At 35.1% G+C, this 18,667-nt stretch overlaps 2 protein-coding genes across 3 annotated transcripts; one reads left to right on the top strand and one right to left on the bottom strand.

Annotated features, from left to right (window-relative positions):
• The first annotated feature begins 4,879 nt into the window (after window positions 1-4,879).
• On the top strand, window positions 4,880-11,500 carry LOC113226968 (serpin B8-like). Its single transcript, XM_026459814.1, has 9 exons — window positions 4,880-4,987; window positions 5,194-5,281; window positions 6,225-6,382; window positions 7,415-7,492; window positions 8,116-8,335; window positions 8,607-8,747; window positions 10,216-10,304; window positions 10,417-10,878; window positions 11,088-11,500. The coding sequence occupies exons 2-9, from the start codon at window positions 5,196-5,198 to the stop codon at window positions 11,252-11,254; spliced, it is 1,401 nt and encodes a 466-aa protein (XP_026315599.1). The 5' UTR covers window positions 4,880-4,987; window positions 5,194-5,195; the 3' UTR covers window positions 11,255-11,500.
• A 1,806-nt stretch (window positions 11,501-13,306) lies between these two features.
• LOC113227020 (male-enhanced antigen 1) lies at window positions 13,307-18,381 on the bottom strand. Of its 2 annotated transcripts, XM_026459879.1 has the most exons (4): window positions 17,939-18,381; window positions 17,568-17,702; window positions 15,872-16,016; window positions 13,307-13,337 (listed from the first exon to the last, which is right to left on the bottom strand). In XM_026459879.1, the coding sequence occupies exons 1-3, from the start codon at window positions 18,134-18,136 to the stop codon at window positions 15,888-15,890; spliced, it is 462 nt and encodes a 153-aa protein (XP_026315664.1). In that variant the 5' UTR covers window positions 18,137-18,381; the 3' UTR covers window positions 13,307-13,337; window positions 15,872-15,887. The 2 variants fall into 2 exon arrangements, with proteins under 2 accessions (XP_026315664.1, XP_026315663.1); XM_026459878.1 differs by lacking the exon at window positions 13,307-13,337 and having other exon boundaries at window positions 15,808-16,016; window positions 17,939-18,379.
• Window positions 18,382-18,667: the final 286 nt, after the last annotated feature.

Below are 18,667 nucleotides of genomic sequence, written 5' to 3'. Positions count from 1 at the left end.
CTTCCCTCCAAAAGGCCCAGAGCGAATCCATTTATCGATTGTCATGCATGATATTTATTAGTGATGTATGTTGTGTTGGGCTCCTGACTTACACGAAACGCGTGGAGTATCTACAGTCGCGTTTAAATAATGAATGAATGACTTAATTGAATAAACGATGACTATTATAATTTTTAGTGCTAGTCATTTTCAACTACAACTTGGTTTTACAGTTATATTTAAATCTGAAAAAACAGTGTAAATAATTGGTTAGACTACGCTAAGAATTCAGTAGATATTTAACATAGGTACTTGTTTATTACACTCTATTAATTACCACGAACACGATGTATTGAGCGGTGGCCCTCGTTAGACACAATTTTTTTATTAATACGATTTTTCTACGTAAATGTACCTATCAATGAAAATAATTTAGTATCCAATATCTTCTAAACAAAGAAGCGATTAATTATAAAATTTTGCGCCTAGAACCGATTAATTCACGACTTTTTATGGGTGCAATCAGATCTAAGCTGGGAGCTTTGGCTCTCGAGACTAAAAAATTGTGCCGCCGGAATAAACTTATTCCAGCGTGAACAGTAAAACATGCTTACAACTTCAAAACGGCTTAACGACTAAATATAGTTTTTTACATCTAGAACCGACTAAATGACGACGTTTTTTATAAGTTTTAAACAGTGGACCGACTAAATGCAACTTTTTATTTTTATTATATATTTTATTTGGTTAGTCAAATTTCAAAACTCGCCCATGACACGCTGGAATAAGCCTCGCCAACTTACATTGTCACGGAACGGAATGGAACTCGATACACGCCTTGCCAATTTCTGCCGCTACGTGTGAGCATTACTGCGTTCCGATTTTGAAAGGTAAGGGTGCTAGTGAAATTACAGGCACATGATCTGTTCACGAACCTACAATTTTACTAGTCACCTACTAATATTACAAGTACTAGTAAATTCCGTTTCACAAATAAAAATACTATACTTGTAGCTTGTAGTCATAGACTAATAAATGATACTAGTTTAAATTGATTGTGTAACTAGTACATCTTAATTCCATAGCTCATACGACAGATGTCAAAAAATTGGCGAGAACAATTTCCTGTTCAATTAAGTAAATAATTATATAAGAATGTAAAAACTAGGCGTACCTACGTAAAAATATGTTATGTAGAAATACATGTTAAAATAAATAAGTATATTATTATACTATAATAATAATAAGTAAGTAACATATATTCGCTATATTGAAAAACACATACATATTACCATACAGACTCAGGTTATAATAAGAAATATTTTTGAAGTCGTCTCTGTATTCATTATTAATTATTATGTTTGACCAATTCCGAGCAGTCATATGCGTAGCGATATTTTCTGATCGCAAGTATTGTAAGGGCGGGAAAAAGAACGGAACTTAATAGTTTTCAATATAATAAAATTTAGAGGATCGAAATTTTGTCGAGAACGTTGTATGTATTAATAATTAATTACAGTTAATATACACAATAACTACGCCGTTAAAGTAAATTTTATTATTTCTGACCAAGAACCAGTATGGTTTACTTACATTTATAAATAATTGGTACAAATTGAAATTGGTTACCTATATGTATTTTTTTACAAACAGAACATAGTTTACAATTGCAATTATGGTCTAGTAACTATTAGCCTGGACCCTATTTCACGAAACTAACCAGTCTAGTCCACGGACTATTATTTTATACTATTCTACTAGTGTGCGATTCATGAACCTACGATGGTAAATTATTAGTTACTAGTTGCAGGCTAATAGTTAGGTATTAGTCCATAATTATCATTGTAAACTATGTTCTGTTTCATGAAAAACACTACTAGTCCAATATACTCATATATTGCAAAGGTATTTATTTCTACCAGTCGAAGGCGTATTGTAAACATGTACGAAAATTTTGTCAGTGGCGTCACTAAGAAAAAGATGACGTCATGTTCGGAAAGTGAGGAAGAAACTGTAATAGTGTGACGTCGTCGAGTATTTTTACCTCGAAATTCATATGAAAAGTTGTAAACTACTTATCAATTTAACGAAAGATTTCGTTTGACAAGCGAGAAACTGGAAGCTCTCTTGACTGCGATCGGACCTGAAATACAGCGAATAACCGAATAAAAGCCAATCATTATCAGCCAAAATAATTATATAGGTACAAGTTGCATTGCATTGGATGGGTACTGGAGTACAGTACCATGTAGTAGCCGATATGGGGTTTCTAAAACTGGCGTATGTCGTGCTATTCACGATATAGTGAATGCCAGACAATCACATCAAATTCCATTTCTCATATTAGGGAATTTCCTGTACTAAGAATACAAGTATAACGATAACTCTCAGGGCAATACCCAGAATACCCAGAACAGAACCAATTTAGAAATGTTCGTTTCTTAAATTCGGAAATTGAACCCGGAACCTCCTCATCAAGCGCCCATATTACTAACCGCCGTGCCGCCGAAGAGCATAAGCACACCTCGTAATTTGAACTAGGCCACGCGCCGCAAGCCGAGCCCGACCACACCGTGGGTGAAGTACAGGGCTCGTTATTTATAAGTGTAAGTAAACCATAATGGTTCTTGGTCAGAAATATTAATTTACTTGAACGGAGTACCTAGTTATTGAGTATGTTAACTGTAATTTTTTTAAATATATAATAGATACACACACGCTTGGCCACAATCTCACCTGATGTAATGAAACGATGTGACAGACGAGGGGACGCGTTTGCCTAAAAAATGCCTATTCACACTAGCCATGAATAACCCCAAATTGTACTTTTCGGGAAATACAGATAGAGCATTCCATTCCTTTGCCGTACGTATGAGAAAGGAGGAAGCAAAGCGCTTAGTGCGAGTAGGTGGAATATCAACGATATAAGAATGGAGTGCTCCGGACCTTCTAGTCGACCGAAGGAGGAACTGTGAGGGTGGAACTAAATTGAAAAGTTCCTGCGCACACTCCCCGAATGTAATTAATTATTATAACGTACAATGTTCTCCACAACATTTCGATTCTCAAAATTTCATTATGTCGAAAACTATAAAGTTTCGCTCTTTTTCCCGCCTTGAGATTGGTCAGACTTAATGATGAATACAGAGACGACTTGAAATATTTCTAATTATAACCTAAGTCCCTATGGTAGTCGAAACGACAATATTAAGATTTGTTTTATTTTCGTATATTATTATAATGTTATTATATAGGAAATGAAACTATTTTTCCGGACTTAAATCGCGTATATTTGTTTTTTCAAACAAACCGACGTTTCGGACCCTTTACAGGTCCCACGATCACGGCTGACAGTCAACGGAAAAATAGTTTCATTTCCTATGTGTAACAATCGCGAAAACCTAAGAACTCGAAATGTTATTATATTTTAACATATATTTTTTTATAGAATATATTTTATATACACATAATTTTTTACATACTTATATAATTATTTACTTATTGGTAAATTGTTTTGATCAATTTTTTAACAGCTGACGTATGTGCTATGGAATTAAGTTGTATTGGTACGCAACCAAATTAAAGTAGTATTATTTAGCAGTCAATGGGTCGTATTCCAGAACTGTACTCAATGCTCAAGTCAGGATTTGAGCGGACTTGAGTATGATTTCAAGCAATGGAAATACGACCCTAACGGCAAGGACTTGAGTATGATTTTCAGTGCTCACTGCAATACTCAAGTCCTGACATGAGCATTGAGTAGAGTTCTATAATACGACCCTATGACTACTGGCTACAGGTGAAGTATTTTTATTTGTGAAACGAAATTTACTAGTACCTACTTGTAATATTAATACTGGTAACTAGTAGCTAGTAAAATTGTAGGTACGGAAAACAGGCCCCTGCCACTAGTAACTAATAATTTACCATCGTATGCTCGTGAAAGGCACACTACTAGTGTGCTACCATTTTACATATTATTAGTTCATTGTCTATGGACTAATAATACTAAATTGGTGAGTTTAGTGAAATAGGGCCCAGGTGTTCAACTTATCCGTTCCGTCACGTAGTAACATAAAAAAATTGGCCAATATTATTCTGATAAAAGATGATTGTCGCTGATACGCAGAGAGAGGTTCGTTGATAGTGTTGTGCAATTTGGGATTTGAATTCACTGAGTTTTTAATATATAGTGTATAGGTATTCCAGATAGCGCGTGGCCATAAACATCCATTTTATATTGATATACTTTCTTTATGATACCAACGGGACTTTTTTTTTATGACGGGACGAATAAGTCGTGCGCCTGGTGGTAAGCGACACACCTGTCCATAGCAGTTGTAGTGCCCAGAGCGAAAATCTTCTGAGGGACACTGTCACTGCGCCTGTCACCCCGGAACATAAGTTGACAAATCCGATGTGCCTGTAATTTCACCAGCACCCTTACCCTTCTAAAACCGAAACGCAGTAATGGTCACATTACGGCTTGGCGGCAGAGATAGGTAAGATGGCACTACTTCACTGCACGAACTCTGTCACAAGGGTCTCTACTTCTACTATCGTTAACCCTTTCCATTACAAACTGTACTCCATTTGACAATAAACTGCGTCCGGCTGACATTTGCGCTACAATATAAAAATATAATACATTAGTCGGTCTTGACACAAAAAGCATCGAGTCATCGTTGTTATATCCGCTTCAGTTCGAATAATTTTTGGCAACAATGGTACTACTCTATGTATGGGTAGATAAACTATTTTCTCACTGGGGACTCGAGGAAAACCCGCCGACGACGGGATTTACTTCAACGGTTAACAGAACTATAATATTATGTGATACAACGCTGAGTAAAGTTATTTACTATTCGTTCATATAGGTACCAGTAGTAGAGCGCTCATCGCGAACTTTAGTTGTCAAACGAGCACACCGCGAGAGAAGTCGTATCTCGTCACGGTTCAGTGTCGGCAGTGTGTTTTTCGAGATAAATACTTAAATATTTTTCAACTTGTACGTATTATTTCAATTTAAGTACAATTATGTCCTACATATTCCAATATTTTAAATAAATAACGCTAAACATTATACAATTTCTGATACTTTGGGATTTCAATGCAAATACAATTAAATAACTTGTTATGTATACGAATCTGCATTGGATATTATTAAGTATTTGGTGCCTATACGTACTTTTACTTACGGTTTAATTATTTCAGAAATGGCCAACTTAATATTTATAGTGATATCACTGACTATATTATACATACCGCGTTCGAGGCAAACGCCACAGGAAGATGCTTCAAGGTACAATTTAAAAATACTCTACATAACTTACCAAATGCTGCACGTATATTTTAGTACCTACTGGATTATGAATCTTATCGACTAGAGATCGAAATAGGCAGATTATACGCAAGGATGAAGCATGTAATATATAAATAATATAACGAGGATAATACCTCCGTCTGAAATCCTTAACTGGTAATTATTAGGGTAGTGTATTTAGAAGAAATTTTGTAAATGTAAGCAAAAATATAAATACTTTGTTTTGATTCTTTTCTTTTATTTTTAAATATGCAGAATTTTCAATGGCGGTATTATTCACTAAAACGTGTATCAGTTAAAGTTTAGGTATTATTATTATTTCCATAATGGCGGCCACTAGGCTTGGGCCAGTGTCAGTTGCGAAGTTAGTTAACATTGATCAAAAACGTCAACGTTAAGGCAGCAGCCAAGGTATTTATTTTTGGAAGAACCTTATACTCTGCTCATGACATTAGGTAGGTATATACTATTTGGTAAGTGTAGATTATATTTAACTCGATGTATTTTTGGTCTGCACTCTCCCTTGGTGAATCTTCTCATGTTGTCACGTTAGATATTTTACTGGTAGGTACAAACTTACTTGTTTAAGTAGGTATATTTAAAATACTACTCAGTCAATGCTATTTAATTGTAATCGTTGACCAAATAACACAGGACAACTAAACGTCTAAAATCATGTTATGACATCTTGAATTGGCTTCTTGTATCTAAGTAGTGAAACGTTTATAGTAGGTAGGTACTTACTTATTTAGTAGTTTTAATTTTATAACTAATCGATAGTTCTTATGCAGTCTTGACGATTGATATTTATGCAGCTTATGGGAATATACTCTAATTAGACCCTAACTTAGACTTCCCACACTCACCGTGACCTGTAATGTCACCAACTTGAATTCATAATAATCGCGCTACATATTTTTAGCCTGTCGGCAACGACGCCAGCATCTACGTTGGCTCCCATAACTAATGAACAAAATCAGCTGGCACACGCCGTTAATGACTTGGGATATGAACTGACGCTCAAATTGATGAAGAAAAATGAAAATAAAAACGTTGTAATATCGCCGACAAGCGTTGCTGGTAAGGTTTACCAATGTTCATACAGAGATTTGAAAGACTATTACTTAACTTTAGAGGCTCATTCCATTTGTGAGTAGAAACAATAAGTGAAATTCTATTTATTAAGGATAGGTAGAATGGGTAAAAGGATCTAAAATTAACGTCGTATATAAGAAGCTATTTCGTTGGGATTGTGATAACGTTGACACTGGAATACGAGGATTTCTAGAGTCACCAATTTAAAAAATAAGTATGTAGCTGCTCACACTGTACGTAAAAAGAAGTCTCCTTTTAAATATAAAACATGCAAGCGTGCATATTGGCATGCCTTATTCCCGCGTCAGCATAATCGAGTATAATAAAAATTTTGGATGCAAAAGTTCTTAGGTTTTATTGTTACACATAGGAAATGAAACAATTTTTTTCCGGTCTAAATCGCGTACATTTGTCTTTTCAAATAAACTGGGCCAACGTGTCGGGATTTTACAACTCCCATGGTAACCGTGATCTCATACGTGATCATGGGACCTGTACAGTAACATGGGACATGTTTGAAAAAATAACTAATATGCGATTGAAATCCGAAAAAATAGTAAACAGCGTATCGTTACTGGTCGATACGTTGCTTAACCTTATAGTGGTCATGTTTTGCTGCCCACGCGGGAATAATCTTATTTCGGTGTCACTATTCTTCAATTCCGAGAACTACTCAAATATTTTATACATACAGCTCAGACATATACCATGCCTATACCTAACAAATAATAAGGTGTGAAGATGGTAAATGAAAATTAAATTATACACGGCTGTAGAGTTAGTCACAGATCTATTATCCTGTTTACACTTTAAGATATGTACTTACCCAGTAAACAAATATTTTATATTTATTCAACGTTAAATTAGATACACTTATGTATTACTTACAAATGTCACACTTTTTTATATCTGCGAAGCACCGACAGTAAGGTAAGTAGGTAGGTACTTACTTAAGTTGAACAAAGAACTAAACGGTGTCATCAATCATCTATTGACCTATCCACCTGTATTTAACAGGACTGCTGGCAATGACACTTCTGGGTACAGTAGGCGATGCGTATAACGAACTCGCCGACGTACTAAGGTTTTCCCAAGGTAAGCATTTAGTTTTTGTTGTAGTTACAAACAGTAATAAAACAGAATAACTGTTATAGAGAGAAAAGCGAATTATAACAGACATTATACTTACTCAAAAGTAAAAATAAGACTCAAATTTTTCGAAACGATTTTTATAATTATGTAAAAAAGACGGTTAGTTTTTATGGTCACTAAAAAGATCTCGCGTTTTTTTTTGTGGTTTTGTACCATAATCGTAATTCGTACACTAACATAATAAACATTTTAAGTACAAAGCGCAGGAACTTGTTTTCCGTTTTGTTACGTGATCTGTTACTATAACCTTGACACGACTGTACATTAAAATAATGATGACCATCGCTAGTTCTAGCAGGTAGTGCAGTTTTCTAATTTCCGACCACTTAACATTGTATTAGTAGTATACAAGTACCTACTATACTAATTAACAATGAAATGAAAAGCTAGATAATTACTTTCAAATGCTAAGTAATAAAACACTGCTTAGATATGATTTTGTAATAACAACATTAACATTCGTAATTTATGATATAATGTATAAGTCACATACCTAACACACGTTTATGTGTAACGTTTAAAGTAAATCACCAAGGCTAACAATAAAATGCGCAAAAAATTCACAGATATCCTTATGAATCGCAAAAACCATGAGCAATTTGGGCTATTACTGCAACAGCTGAACACCAATGATTCGAGTCGCACGATCTACAGCAACGCGATTATAGTAGATGGCCAGGTGCAGGTCCGTAAAGTTTACCAAGACTATCTACAACATGTATATCGTGGAGAAACTTTGAATACTAATTTTAAAGATCCTGAAAAGTCTACAGAATTGATTAACGAGTGAGTGTACCATTTGTCTAGTTGCCAACATTACCGTTTTACCTACTTTTGTTACTCTTAATTTGTACCACGTTAACAATGCATTCTGACACAAAGTGTTAACAGTTACTTAGTTAATATTCATAAAGATGAAATAAGTAAATGGAAATTTTCTTTGGAGAAAGTCGTTCGTTACAATACGCAGTACAAGCGTATTTAGGCAGTAAGGGTTTCACAACTTTCGTTGTTATTATGTAGATACTGTGTTGTTCAGTTTTTTTACTAATTTCAGATGGGTGAAAAACAATACAAATGGCAAGTTAGAGCAATTTATAAAGCAGCCGCTTTCTACCTTAACTAAGGCGGTCCTGTTGAGTGCCCTTTACTTTAGCGGTCAATGGGCACAACCGTTTATTCCGGAGCTTACGAGACCGTAAGTGAAAACCGTGAAGATTGTATTTTAAAACATTTGTCATTGCCCATATAAGCTATCCGTAGTCTCCTCTAGAGGTGGGCTGACCCGCTACGTTGAACAATGCGGGTCGAAGACTTCACAAGACACCAAAGAGTTCGTTTATTCCTAGTTGTCACCACTGACGACAAATAGGGAAAAATGCCATAATGTTACCAGATGGTGAAAAACGGGATAAAAAAATTCCAGTTGTTGCCAGTGGTGGTTTCTACTGGCGACAAATGGGAAAAAAATCCCATTAAGTTACCATGTGGAGACAAACGGGATAAAAAAAATCCCAGTTGTTGCCAGTGATGGTTTCTACTGGTGACAAATGGGAAAAAAATCCCAATTAATGTTTGTTTATTGCCGCCATCGAAAGGGAATAAAATAAAATTCGAATTTAATGATAAAATAATAATAAAGTATATCTTACTAAAATAAAAATATTAATAATTAAAAATGATAAAGTTTAATATTTATAGTTACCAGACTTTCTGATTAATTGTAAATGATGTGATTTTATCTGTGATTTTTAGTATTGTATGGTATTGGAAATATCTGATGTTTAAGACTATTTTTTTAAGAGGATACTTTTAATATTAAACTCGAATTTTATTTTATTCACTTTCGATGGCGGCAATAAACAAACATTAATTGGTATTTTATATTCCATTTGTCTTTTTTTACCACTGGCAACTGCTGGGATATCTTAAATTCCATTTGTCGCCTGTGGCAACAACAGATCTTTTTATCCCATTTGTCACCACCTGGTAACATATGGTTTTTTTCCATTTGTCGCCAGTGGAAATCACCACTGGCAACAACTGAGGGTTTTTATCCCGTTTCTCACAACCTGGTAACATATGGGATTTCTTTTCCCATTTGTCGCCAGTAGAAATCACCACTGGCAACAACTGGGATTCTTTATTCCATTTGTCACCACCTGGTAATAACTAACTGGTAATGGGATTTTTTCCCCATTTATCGCCAGTAGATATCACCACTGGTAATAACTGGGATTTTTTATCCCATTTGTCACCACCTGGTAACATGGGATTTCTTCCCATTTGTCGCCAGTGGGAACAGAGCCAGTGGTGACAACTGGGAATAAGCTGAAGATTTTGTGACCATCCTCCAACACGCAAGCTTACCATGTTGTTTTCTTTTTTCTCTTGCCGTCAAAGCAAATAATAATAGGTAAATAAACGAAACGGTGATATCCCCGTTTGGAAACGAATTCACGACCTCCTAAATAGAAGACAAGTGTTTTGCGAGGCGAACCAATTAATAAATAAATATAAATAACACAATGTTAAGCTTGGTTGGTACTTATCAAAGGTTCTTGGGTTATCTATCATTAATCAGTCTCAAGTTCAATTTGTACGATTTAGGAAATATGTAAATGCAATAATTTTTTATGAATAATTGTTTTTGTTACTCATTACAGGATGGTCTTCAAGAAACCTTCTGACAATGTTACGACAGATTTCATGGTTAACACTGGATACTTCAATTACGTATATAATTACGAATATGGTACGCTTATTGAATCATAATAGTTATTGTACATTTTCGCAGTAAGTTAATTACATTTTGTAGAAATTCGAGTAAAGAAATGCTAGTGATTAAAGAATGCAATTTCTTTTAGGTTTCCATATAATAGCTCTTCCATACAACGACAGCATCACAACTATGTATGCTTTGGTACCGCATTCAAAGAGTCGCGCATATGTTAAGGATAATATGAAAGAGCTTAGCTTGCTACAACTCATGGAGAATTTGAACTACTCCAAAATAGATGACGTGATAAATACAATGAATAAGAGCAATTGTGTCATTAGTTTCCCAAAAATGGAATTAAAAAGTGAATTCAACTTAGTCGAATGTTTGCAAGACATGGGGGTGAAATCTATATTTTCGGCGACTGACGCCAATTTCGCCCTCATGATAAAAGATGACAAAACTGTAAATAAAACTGAGGATGAATTGATTACGAGAATAAACAGCAGAGATGAAGAGAGTTCAGGATTGAAGGAGCAGCTGAACAGGTTGCCAAATCCAGGGGTTTTCATCAACAAAGTGCTGCATAATGTAAAGATGGCCGTGAATGGTATGACGTTTTCAATTGTACATGTTTAACATATTTTGGTTTTGATACTTTAATCGCCATGTGTGTGTGTACTATTTATTATAAAGGCCCGTTTATATAAGTAAACATGCGTAAAGCTTGCGCGTGTTTGCTGGGAAAGCGGTACCCGGTAAGAACGGTTCGGCATAAAATGAGTATTTAAGGTAACTCTGATTCATCTCTCTTTACAGAATTTGGGACTGAGGCGGCCGCAGCGAGCAGTGCTTTCATATCGCGCACAGCTAATCTCTTTTACGCCGATTCGCCTTTCTACTTGTTCATTAGAAATGAAAGAACTAAGCTAGTTACTTTCAGTGCAGCCATATTTGACCCCACTGCATACAATGAGGGTCATTAAAAAGGCGTGCCTTATTCCAGCGTGACTCGCCATTTAGTCGGTTCCAGTCACAAAAAAACTAGATTTAGTCGGTCCTCCGTTCAAAATTTATAGGTGTTTCACTGTCCACACCGTAATAAGCTTATTCTAACGGCACCATTTCTCAATCCATCTCAAATCTCAACGACGACCCCTAGCTTAGATCTGATTATACTAAAAAAGTGTGATATAGTCGGTTTTTGTGGTAAAAACATTGACTTACAAATAAATGGACGTCGGGTCCGCGCTAAAAAGTGTCCGAACTTACAGGGCGTTAAAATCGTATACAGAGCGTCAATCACGCTTTAGTCTTCGTTTGTTCGACTTACAGCGCGCTTGTCAATGATGCCGTATTGTGTAGTAAAACCTTGTAAAAATTACTCAACTAAATTGAAAAAACCAGGGTGATATATCATATTTTCAGTAAGTACTACATTGTGTTATCATAGTATCATTTAAAAGTGTTATTTTATGCAGTAGTATATATAGTATTTAATTTATATTTAAATTAATCGTAAATACAAATGACAAAAGCAATCAAAATAATCAAATAGCTAACTGTCTCTTTCCGACTCATTGCTTGCGTAAAAGACTGAATGAGACCCATCACGTCAATTTCAATTGTTTGAAACACAAGCGTTTGAAATATTTAGAACAAAAATTTCATAGAGTCGCTTTGATGTTAATGTTATTATTAAAATGTTTTTTAATACATGTTAGTAATACTTTCAAATATTTTTGTACTCTTTCTACGGCTCGGGGTTACGAATTAGAAGACCGAAAATACATTTGCCCGAAATAACGTTTGCATGAATTTCCATAATCCCGAAAGTATTTTTTTAGGTTTTTCGGGAGAAATATGTGTATGGCCTACATTTATTTCTCTTGTGAGTTTGGGTGTAATTTGTGGTTGTCTATACGTGTGTCCATGGCACCCGCGACACAGGGTTTCCCTAATACGGGGCAATGTTGAGTGTGTGCGTTATTATTATTATTAATCAGTGCCTAAGTGTTTATTTTGGAAAGCGTTACTCTTGCGCAATCAATATCGCGCATTTTAATTTTGTAATTATCTCACAACAGCAAATACCCTACTACCGTCATAGCCGTACTTTTTCATGCACAAGAAACATTTGCAAGAACTATGAACAGTACGACTATGCCTGTTGACGGAATCAACCGTCATCAGTGATAATCCGTAATAATTATATTGAATCAATGTAAGCACTACGGCATATAGAAAAGTGGTGACGTTTTTGAGTGCAGTATAATTTCAGTACTATTCACGAACGGGTTAAGAAAATGGTAAGAAAAGAAAGGAAACGAGAGTTGATGCAAGCTTGGTAAAAGACCATAATATTAAAGTTTTGGTATGTGATTACATCAATGAGTGAACAAAAACACTGCATAATAATACAAATAGTAACAACCTTGATAGCCTAACGGTTTCCACTGTGGGCACTGGATGAGAAGTTCCCGGGATCGATACCGGTAGGATCAATTTAACAAGTTAACTTTTCTAAATGGTTCTGGTCTTGGTATTCTATTGTAAGACAATCACCTGATTTGAAACTAGGGAACTCTCTGTACATACTCCCCCAGAGCAACAGAATCCCAGAGCAGAACCAGTTTATAAAAGTTCATTTCCTAAACTGGTTCTACTGGGAATCGAACCTGGGACCAAGAACGATAAAATTCATTCCGGGGCATGACTCAGAACACCTAGGCCAAAACAACTTTCGAAAAGTTCACATTTAGTTTTATAGTTGATTGAGCTGATTTTTTACGGTTTTTTAAAAAATTCTCGAATAACTCGAGAAATCGGGTACGAGAATTCTGGGAACTCAAGAAAAAAATGTCAGACACCCTAGCTCGTAATAAATGGCATTGTATAAAATTCAACATTTACGTATATTTATTTATAAATAATAAAGGCTACTCCATTATACCTGTGTTCAAGTAGTTTTCACTAGAAGCTGCATATGCATTTTGATAAGTTTCCAGTAGAAGCTGAATATGGTGTTTTTTTGCGCCTTTCAATTGTTGCAAGCGAAATTAGGCAGTACTGCAATGACATTACAATTTAAATTCAACGTTTTAGCTTTTTCATATTCTTTTACATGTACGTTTAAATAGTTTGACTTGGGACTTTTTTCGTGGTTTTTGTATTAGACCCGTCGTCCATTTATTTGTAAGTCAATGGGTAAAAACTAGATTTACTAGTTACGCCGTTTTGAAGTTATTAAGTTGTTTTACAGTCCACACTGGAATAAGTTTATTTTGGCGGCACCATTTTTGAATCTCGAGAATCTCCAAGCTTAGATCTGATTGCACCCAGAAAAAAATCGGTTCTAATGGCGAAATTTAAGAATTAGTCGCTCCTTTGTTTACAAGTTACAACCAATTTCATGCATTTCTAGAAATCATTCTCAAGTCCTGACTTGAGCATTGACTAGAGTTCTAGAATACGACCCTCAGAGTCGTATTCCAGAACTCAAGCCCTTGCCATTAGGGTCGTATTTCCAGTGCTTGAAATCATACTGAAGTCTGCTCAAGTCAGGAGTGCAATGGAAACACAAGCACTGGAAATACGACCCTAATGGCAGGGACTTGAGTATGATTTCGAGTGCTTTAAACCATACTCAAATCCTAACTTGAGCATTAACTAGAGTTCTAGAAGTAAGTTCCCTAAGTCTCGGAGCTCATGTTCAAATTTAGCATAATATATAGCATTCTTTAACTTAGCATTCAGGTTTTAATAATTTTTTTAAAGTTTTCAATAGAAGCAATTTAGCAAAAAAATATAGTTACTTTTCCTTAATGGCATTAGGATTTATCGGCGAGTTATGTCCTTTTGTTTTTATTGCACCATTGGCTTCAATCTGTCCCGTTACATAACATATCAAAAGGACATCTCTCTAGCATTTTTTTATTGCACTAACGGCAAAAATAACTCCTCTGTGGCCGAACGCTTACCGTACCACGCAGAGGTCCCAGACTTGATTCCCGTGCTGGGAGAAATATTTGTATGGCCTACATTTATTTTTCTCGTGAGTCTGGGTGTAATTTGTGGTGTCTATGTGTGTGTCCATAGCACCCGCGACACAGGGTTTTCCTAGTGTGGGGCTAAGTTGAGTGAATGCGTATTATTATTTCTAGACATAATTTTAATTATCGGGGATTTTTATGAATCGAAAGGTACAAGTGCTCTGAACTCAAAAAATACATGCATATTTAACGAATAACTACGGATATATTTTTACACAAAGGAGCGCCTAATTCTAAAATTAACGACTTTCTGGGTGCAATCAGCTCCAAGCTAGGAGCTGTTGTTCTCGAGATTAACAAATGGTGCCGCCGGAATAAGCTTATTCCAGCGTGGACAGTAAAACACCTTAATAACTTCAAAACGACGTAACGACTAAATCTATTTTTTTTACCACTAGACTAGAACGGACTAAATCACAACTTTTTTAGTGTAAACAGATCTAAGCTAGGTGTTGTGGTTCTTGGGATTGAGAAATGGTGCCAGTACAATTATAAGTTTTGAATGGCGGATCGATTAAATTTAGTTTTTTGCGACTAGAACCGACTAAATGGCGACTTTTTATCTGACTAGTCAAATTTCAAAAACTAGACCAGATGGTCACGCTGGATTAAGGCACGCATTAAAAAGATATGATTTGTGTGAATGGTTACTAATGTGTTTTTATTAGGCGCCGCGTAACACAAAAAACTGGTGTCTTGTGTGTCGCCGGTTGCGGCAACCGGCGACTGTGTCGATATCATATTAATTGTATGAAAATAGAATATTCGCTTCTAGTTGCCGGTTGCTTGTATCCGACACAAGACTCACGTTTTAGCGCGGCGCCTGAGTGTGTTTGCATTCACTGTTTGTGATGTTAAATTTATAGACATATAGTTGCGATGTTTTTTTAGCTCACAGAGTTCATTTGGTTTTCATAGTACAGCAGTTTTTTAGTTTGAGAACAGATGGTTGGTACGGTTGTCTGGCACATAATTATTATTTTTGTACAATCAACAGCACATCAAACTACACATTTTTGTTCGAATACCGCCTCAAGAGCAATGGAACAATATACATCTATGTTTAGCTTGATATGCTGCCACGCATACCTGTACTTAATGTTTAAGCTATATTTAATAAAATTATCGTAAAATGATGACAAACATTTCATTATAATTAATGACAATGCTTGATACATTCAAACCAGAAAAGTGTTACGAGCTACAACATTGTACTTTATTTATATTTTTTACTTATACTATTATGCTAACTATTATTGTGTATATTAGTGATGAACATATCACCCCTAATTACATGTCAATTTTAATATTATGCAGTAATATATATTTTTTTATTATTAAATATAATATGATATTCATAATATGAAATAGATGATTCCATGATATTCTATTTATCAAATAGTACTTACTACAAGAAAAATAAACTTTAGCTATGATATGAATATAAACTTTATTATTCATCATAAATTATATTATAAAGTAAGATATAATGTAGGTATCATTTTTAATAATAGGAATGCAAAATAATTAAAATATTAGTCTTAAACCTACCTATACAAATGCTAGTTCATCTATTTTCCTTTATCTTTTCTATTCTATCCTTGAGTGTTTGCTTCCACTGGGCCTCAGATATGCTTTGAGCCCAATCTGGTATTGATGTCTGTGGTAATGCAAAATTGGCCATTGCAGACATTACCTGCAACAAAACAATGTCCATTTATAAGTGGTATGTATAGTCAAAAAAATATATTAGGCGATTGATAAGTCAATAATATATTAATTCACTACACAATACACTACTACACTTTACTAGATTGTTTATAAGTAATAGTACATACCTATTTATATCCTATTTTGTGTGCTTACTGTGATTTAAGCCTAGTTTCAAATATGCCACTAAAATAATGGCTAACTTACACTTAACAGGGTGTAAATTTGAGATGGGGCAGCAAGGCCAGCTACCTTAGTCATTGTAGTTACAGGAAAACGGTTCTAGAAGACTATCCATGAATTTTGAAGATATTTTGATTGGCATTCACAAATTTTGAAAAAATGGTACAGACAGCAAGATAAAAGACAATGTTTACAAAACTTTTTTTTTAGGTAAGGACGAATAGTCTCTATGGGACCAACTCATGAGGTAAGAGTACTCTAAATGTCAGAAATCGCAAAAAACTTTTTATCATACATTTTGTAGGGACCTATTTAGTAATCAGTTATTCTAGGTAGTGAAGGAAACGAACAATAAGAAAACTAACAAATTGACAACATATTATGTATTTCAAAATAAAAACAATAACAAAAAGCAAAATAACATAAGTCTATGATAGGACGTGCTCAAATTGATTGACGCCTTGGCGGATGCATTGATTCACTCTCTTGCGCAAAGAGCAAGTAGCGGCTGAAATTCTACTCAGATGGATTATATTGAAAATTGCTGCAAGTGCGTCTTTCAATTCTTGAACACTGTTGTATTTTTTTTATAAGTTTAATTTTTTACATAACCCCAAACAAAAAATCAAGGTGCGTCAGATCAGGACTGCGCAGTGGCCATTTGATAGGACCTTGTGTTCCAATTAATTTGTTTCCACACTTGAGAACATTTTCATTAAAAATTGTCATAAAAGTGACAATTCTCTATTAAGAAAACAAAATAAAGCTGTTCCAAATTTAATAAATAGTGATATGATTATAATTTGGTTTTACTGAAGTCTAATTTGTAGAGTAGTGGCCAATTTCGTTTCAAACAAAAACTTTACATTTAAAATGTGTGGTAAAAGATTTTTTGCGATTTCTGCCATTTCAAGTACTCTTACCTCAGTTGGTCCCATAGAGACTTGACCCTTACCAGAGACCGGATTGAATGGCATAAAAAAATGTTTTATAAAAATTGCCTTTTATCTTGTTGACTGTACCATTTCTTCAAAATCTGTGAAAGCCAATCAAAATATTTTCAAAATTCATGGATAGTCTTATTTATAGAACCGTTTTTCTGTAACTACAATGATTAAGGTAGCTGGCCTTGCTGCCCCATCTCAAATTTGCACACTGTATAACATGATTATTTATGTACAATTTATAAACAAAATGATAAAGATACCTTTATGTAAAATTATACCAATGCCTAAGTATGGACCTGAATATTAGGAAATTAATTCGTAGGCATTCTAAATAAAACAATTAATAATGATAAATAAACTGAAAAATTAAATGATATAGGTGTAATTCTTAAATTCTATAGTAATACCTGTTGTGCTCTTTCACTGTCCATCTGAATGGGGTCTATAGGCCTTGGGGAATTCCACACCTCTCTAGTTAAAACTCTTTCCATTGGTTCTATTGTTGGCATGTCACGGTTCTGAGGTTGACTATTGTCGTTGTCCTGTGAAACAATATTGTTTATTTTTCAAGTACCTATAATAAAGTAAACAGATGAGAGGAAAGCAACATAAAAAAGGGTTATAAAAACTTGAGTAATTACAACAGGTAGGTATGCTACAGCTGAATCCAAGGTAAATATCGACTGAAATCGACTAAGAAGTAACGTTGAGGCAGAACTAAATGACCTCGCTATGTAGTAGGCACTTTTAGTAACAGGAAATGAGCTGTATCGGTTACCTCTGAATCGTTATCACTAAGTTCATGATCAGAGTGAGTAGCTTCAGGCCCCTGAGGCAATGGCTGGTAATCAAACACTTCGTTTTGTTCTTCATCACTATCTTCAGCCTGAGCACCCTGCATCAGCAAGTCATGGCGTGGTGGTGAGTTTAACTCGTGAGGAGTATTGTCTGGAGGGTCGGGTCCGTCGCAAACCATGTTTTAATAAATTTCAGGAATACAAAAGTACCATCAAAACGAAAACGTTACGTTCCGTTCTAACTTATTACATTTCAACTTTCAGTGCGATGACTACCATACGAAACCTGAATTTGCGTAATTTGGATTGATCAAAGTAATCATTCCTTCCTTTTTTTCCGGACGGAAACAATGAAAGATTTAGTATTGCAAGCGTAAAAAATATACTTCAGCGATTCAAGTCTCCGGATTCGTAATTATTTAATATGAGTTAAACGGCCTATTCACTACTTGGATGTCGTGGAGTTGCTGCATGCGGGACGCATTGCAGAGTGGCTTGCACGCTGCGGATATATTTATAATTCTGCATTACGCGGCGAACGACGGCTTGGCGGACTGCAATGCAGGATAATGAACGTTTTATAATTTTTTTGTCTATCTAGAATTCTGGAATACGACCCTAAGGATCGTATTCTAGAACACTATGGAGTGCTCAAGTCAGAATTTGAGTATGGTTTAAAGCACTCGAAATCATACTCAAGTCCATTAAGA

This window comes from Hyposmocoma kahamanoa, unplaced genomic scaffold, assembly GCF_003589595.1.
Source record: "Hyposmocoma kahamanoa isolate Upper Pololo Valley unplaced genomic scaffold, ASM358959v1 202, whole genome shotgun sequence".
Classification (NCBI taxonomy): domain Eukaryota; kingdom Metazoa; phylum Arthropoda; class Insecta; order Lepidoptera; family Cosmopterigidae; genus Hyposmocoma; species Hyposmocoma kahamanoa.
This window is presented reverse-complemented; position numbering and strand designations above follow the sequence as displayed.

Excerpts from the sequence above, each read along its gene's own strand:
- LOC113227020 (XM_026459879.1), bottom strand. The coding sequence starts at position 18,136 with ATGGTTTGCGACGGACCCGACCCTCCAGACAATACTCCTCACGAGTTA. Across the intron at positions 17,703-17,938 it reads TTAGTGATAACGATTCAGAG|GACAACGACAATAGTCAACC; the intron begins GTAACCGATACA and ends ATTGTTTCACAG. Across the intron at positions 16,017-17,567 it reads ACAGTGAAAGAGCACAACAG|GTAATGTCTGCAATGGCCAA; the intron begins GTATTACTATAG and ends GTTTTGTTGCAG.
- LOC113226968 (XM_026459814.1), top strand. The coding sequence starts at position 5,196 with ATGGCCAACTTAATATTTATAGTGATATCACTGACTATATTATACATA. Across the intron at positions 5,282-6,224 it reads CCACAGGAAGATGCTTCAAG|CCTGTCGGCAACGACGCCAG; the intron begins GTACAATTTAAA and ends ACATATTTTTAG. Across the intron at positions 8,748-10,215 it reads ATTCCGGAGCTTACGAGACC|GATGGTCTTCAAGAAACCTT; the intron begins GTAAGTGAAAAC and ends TACTCATTACAG.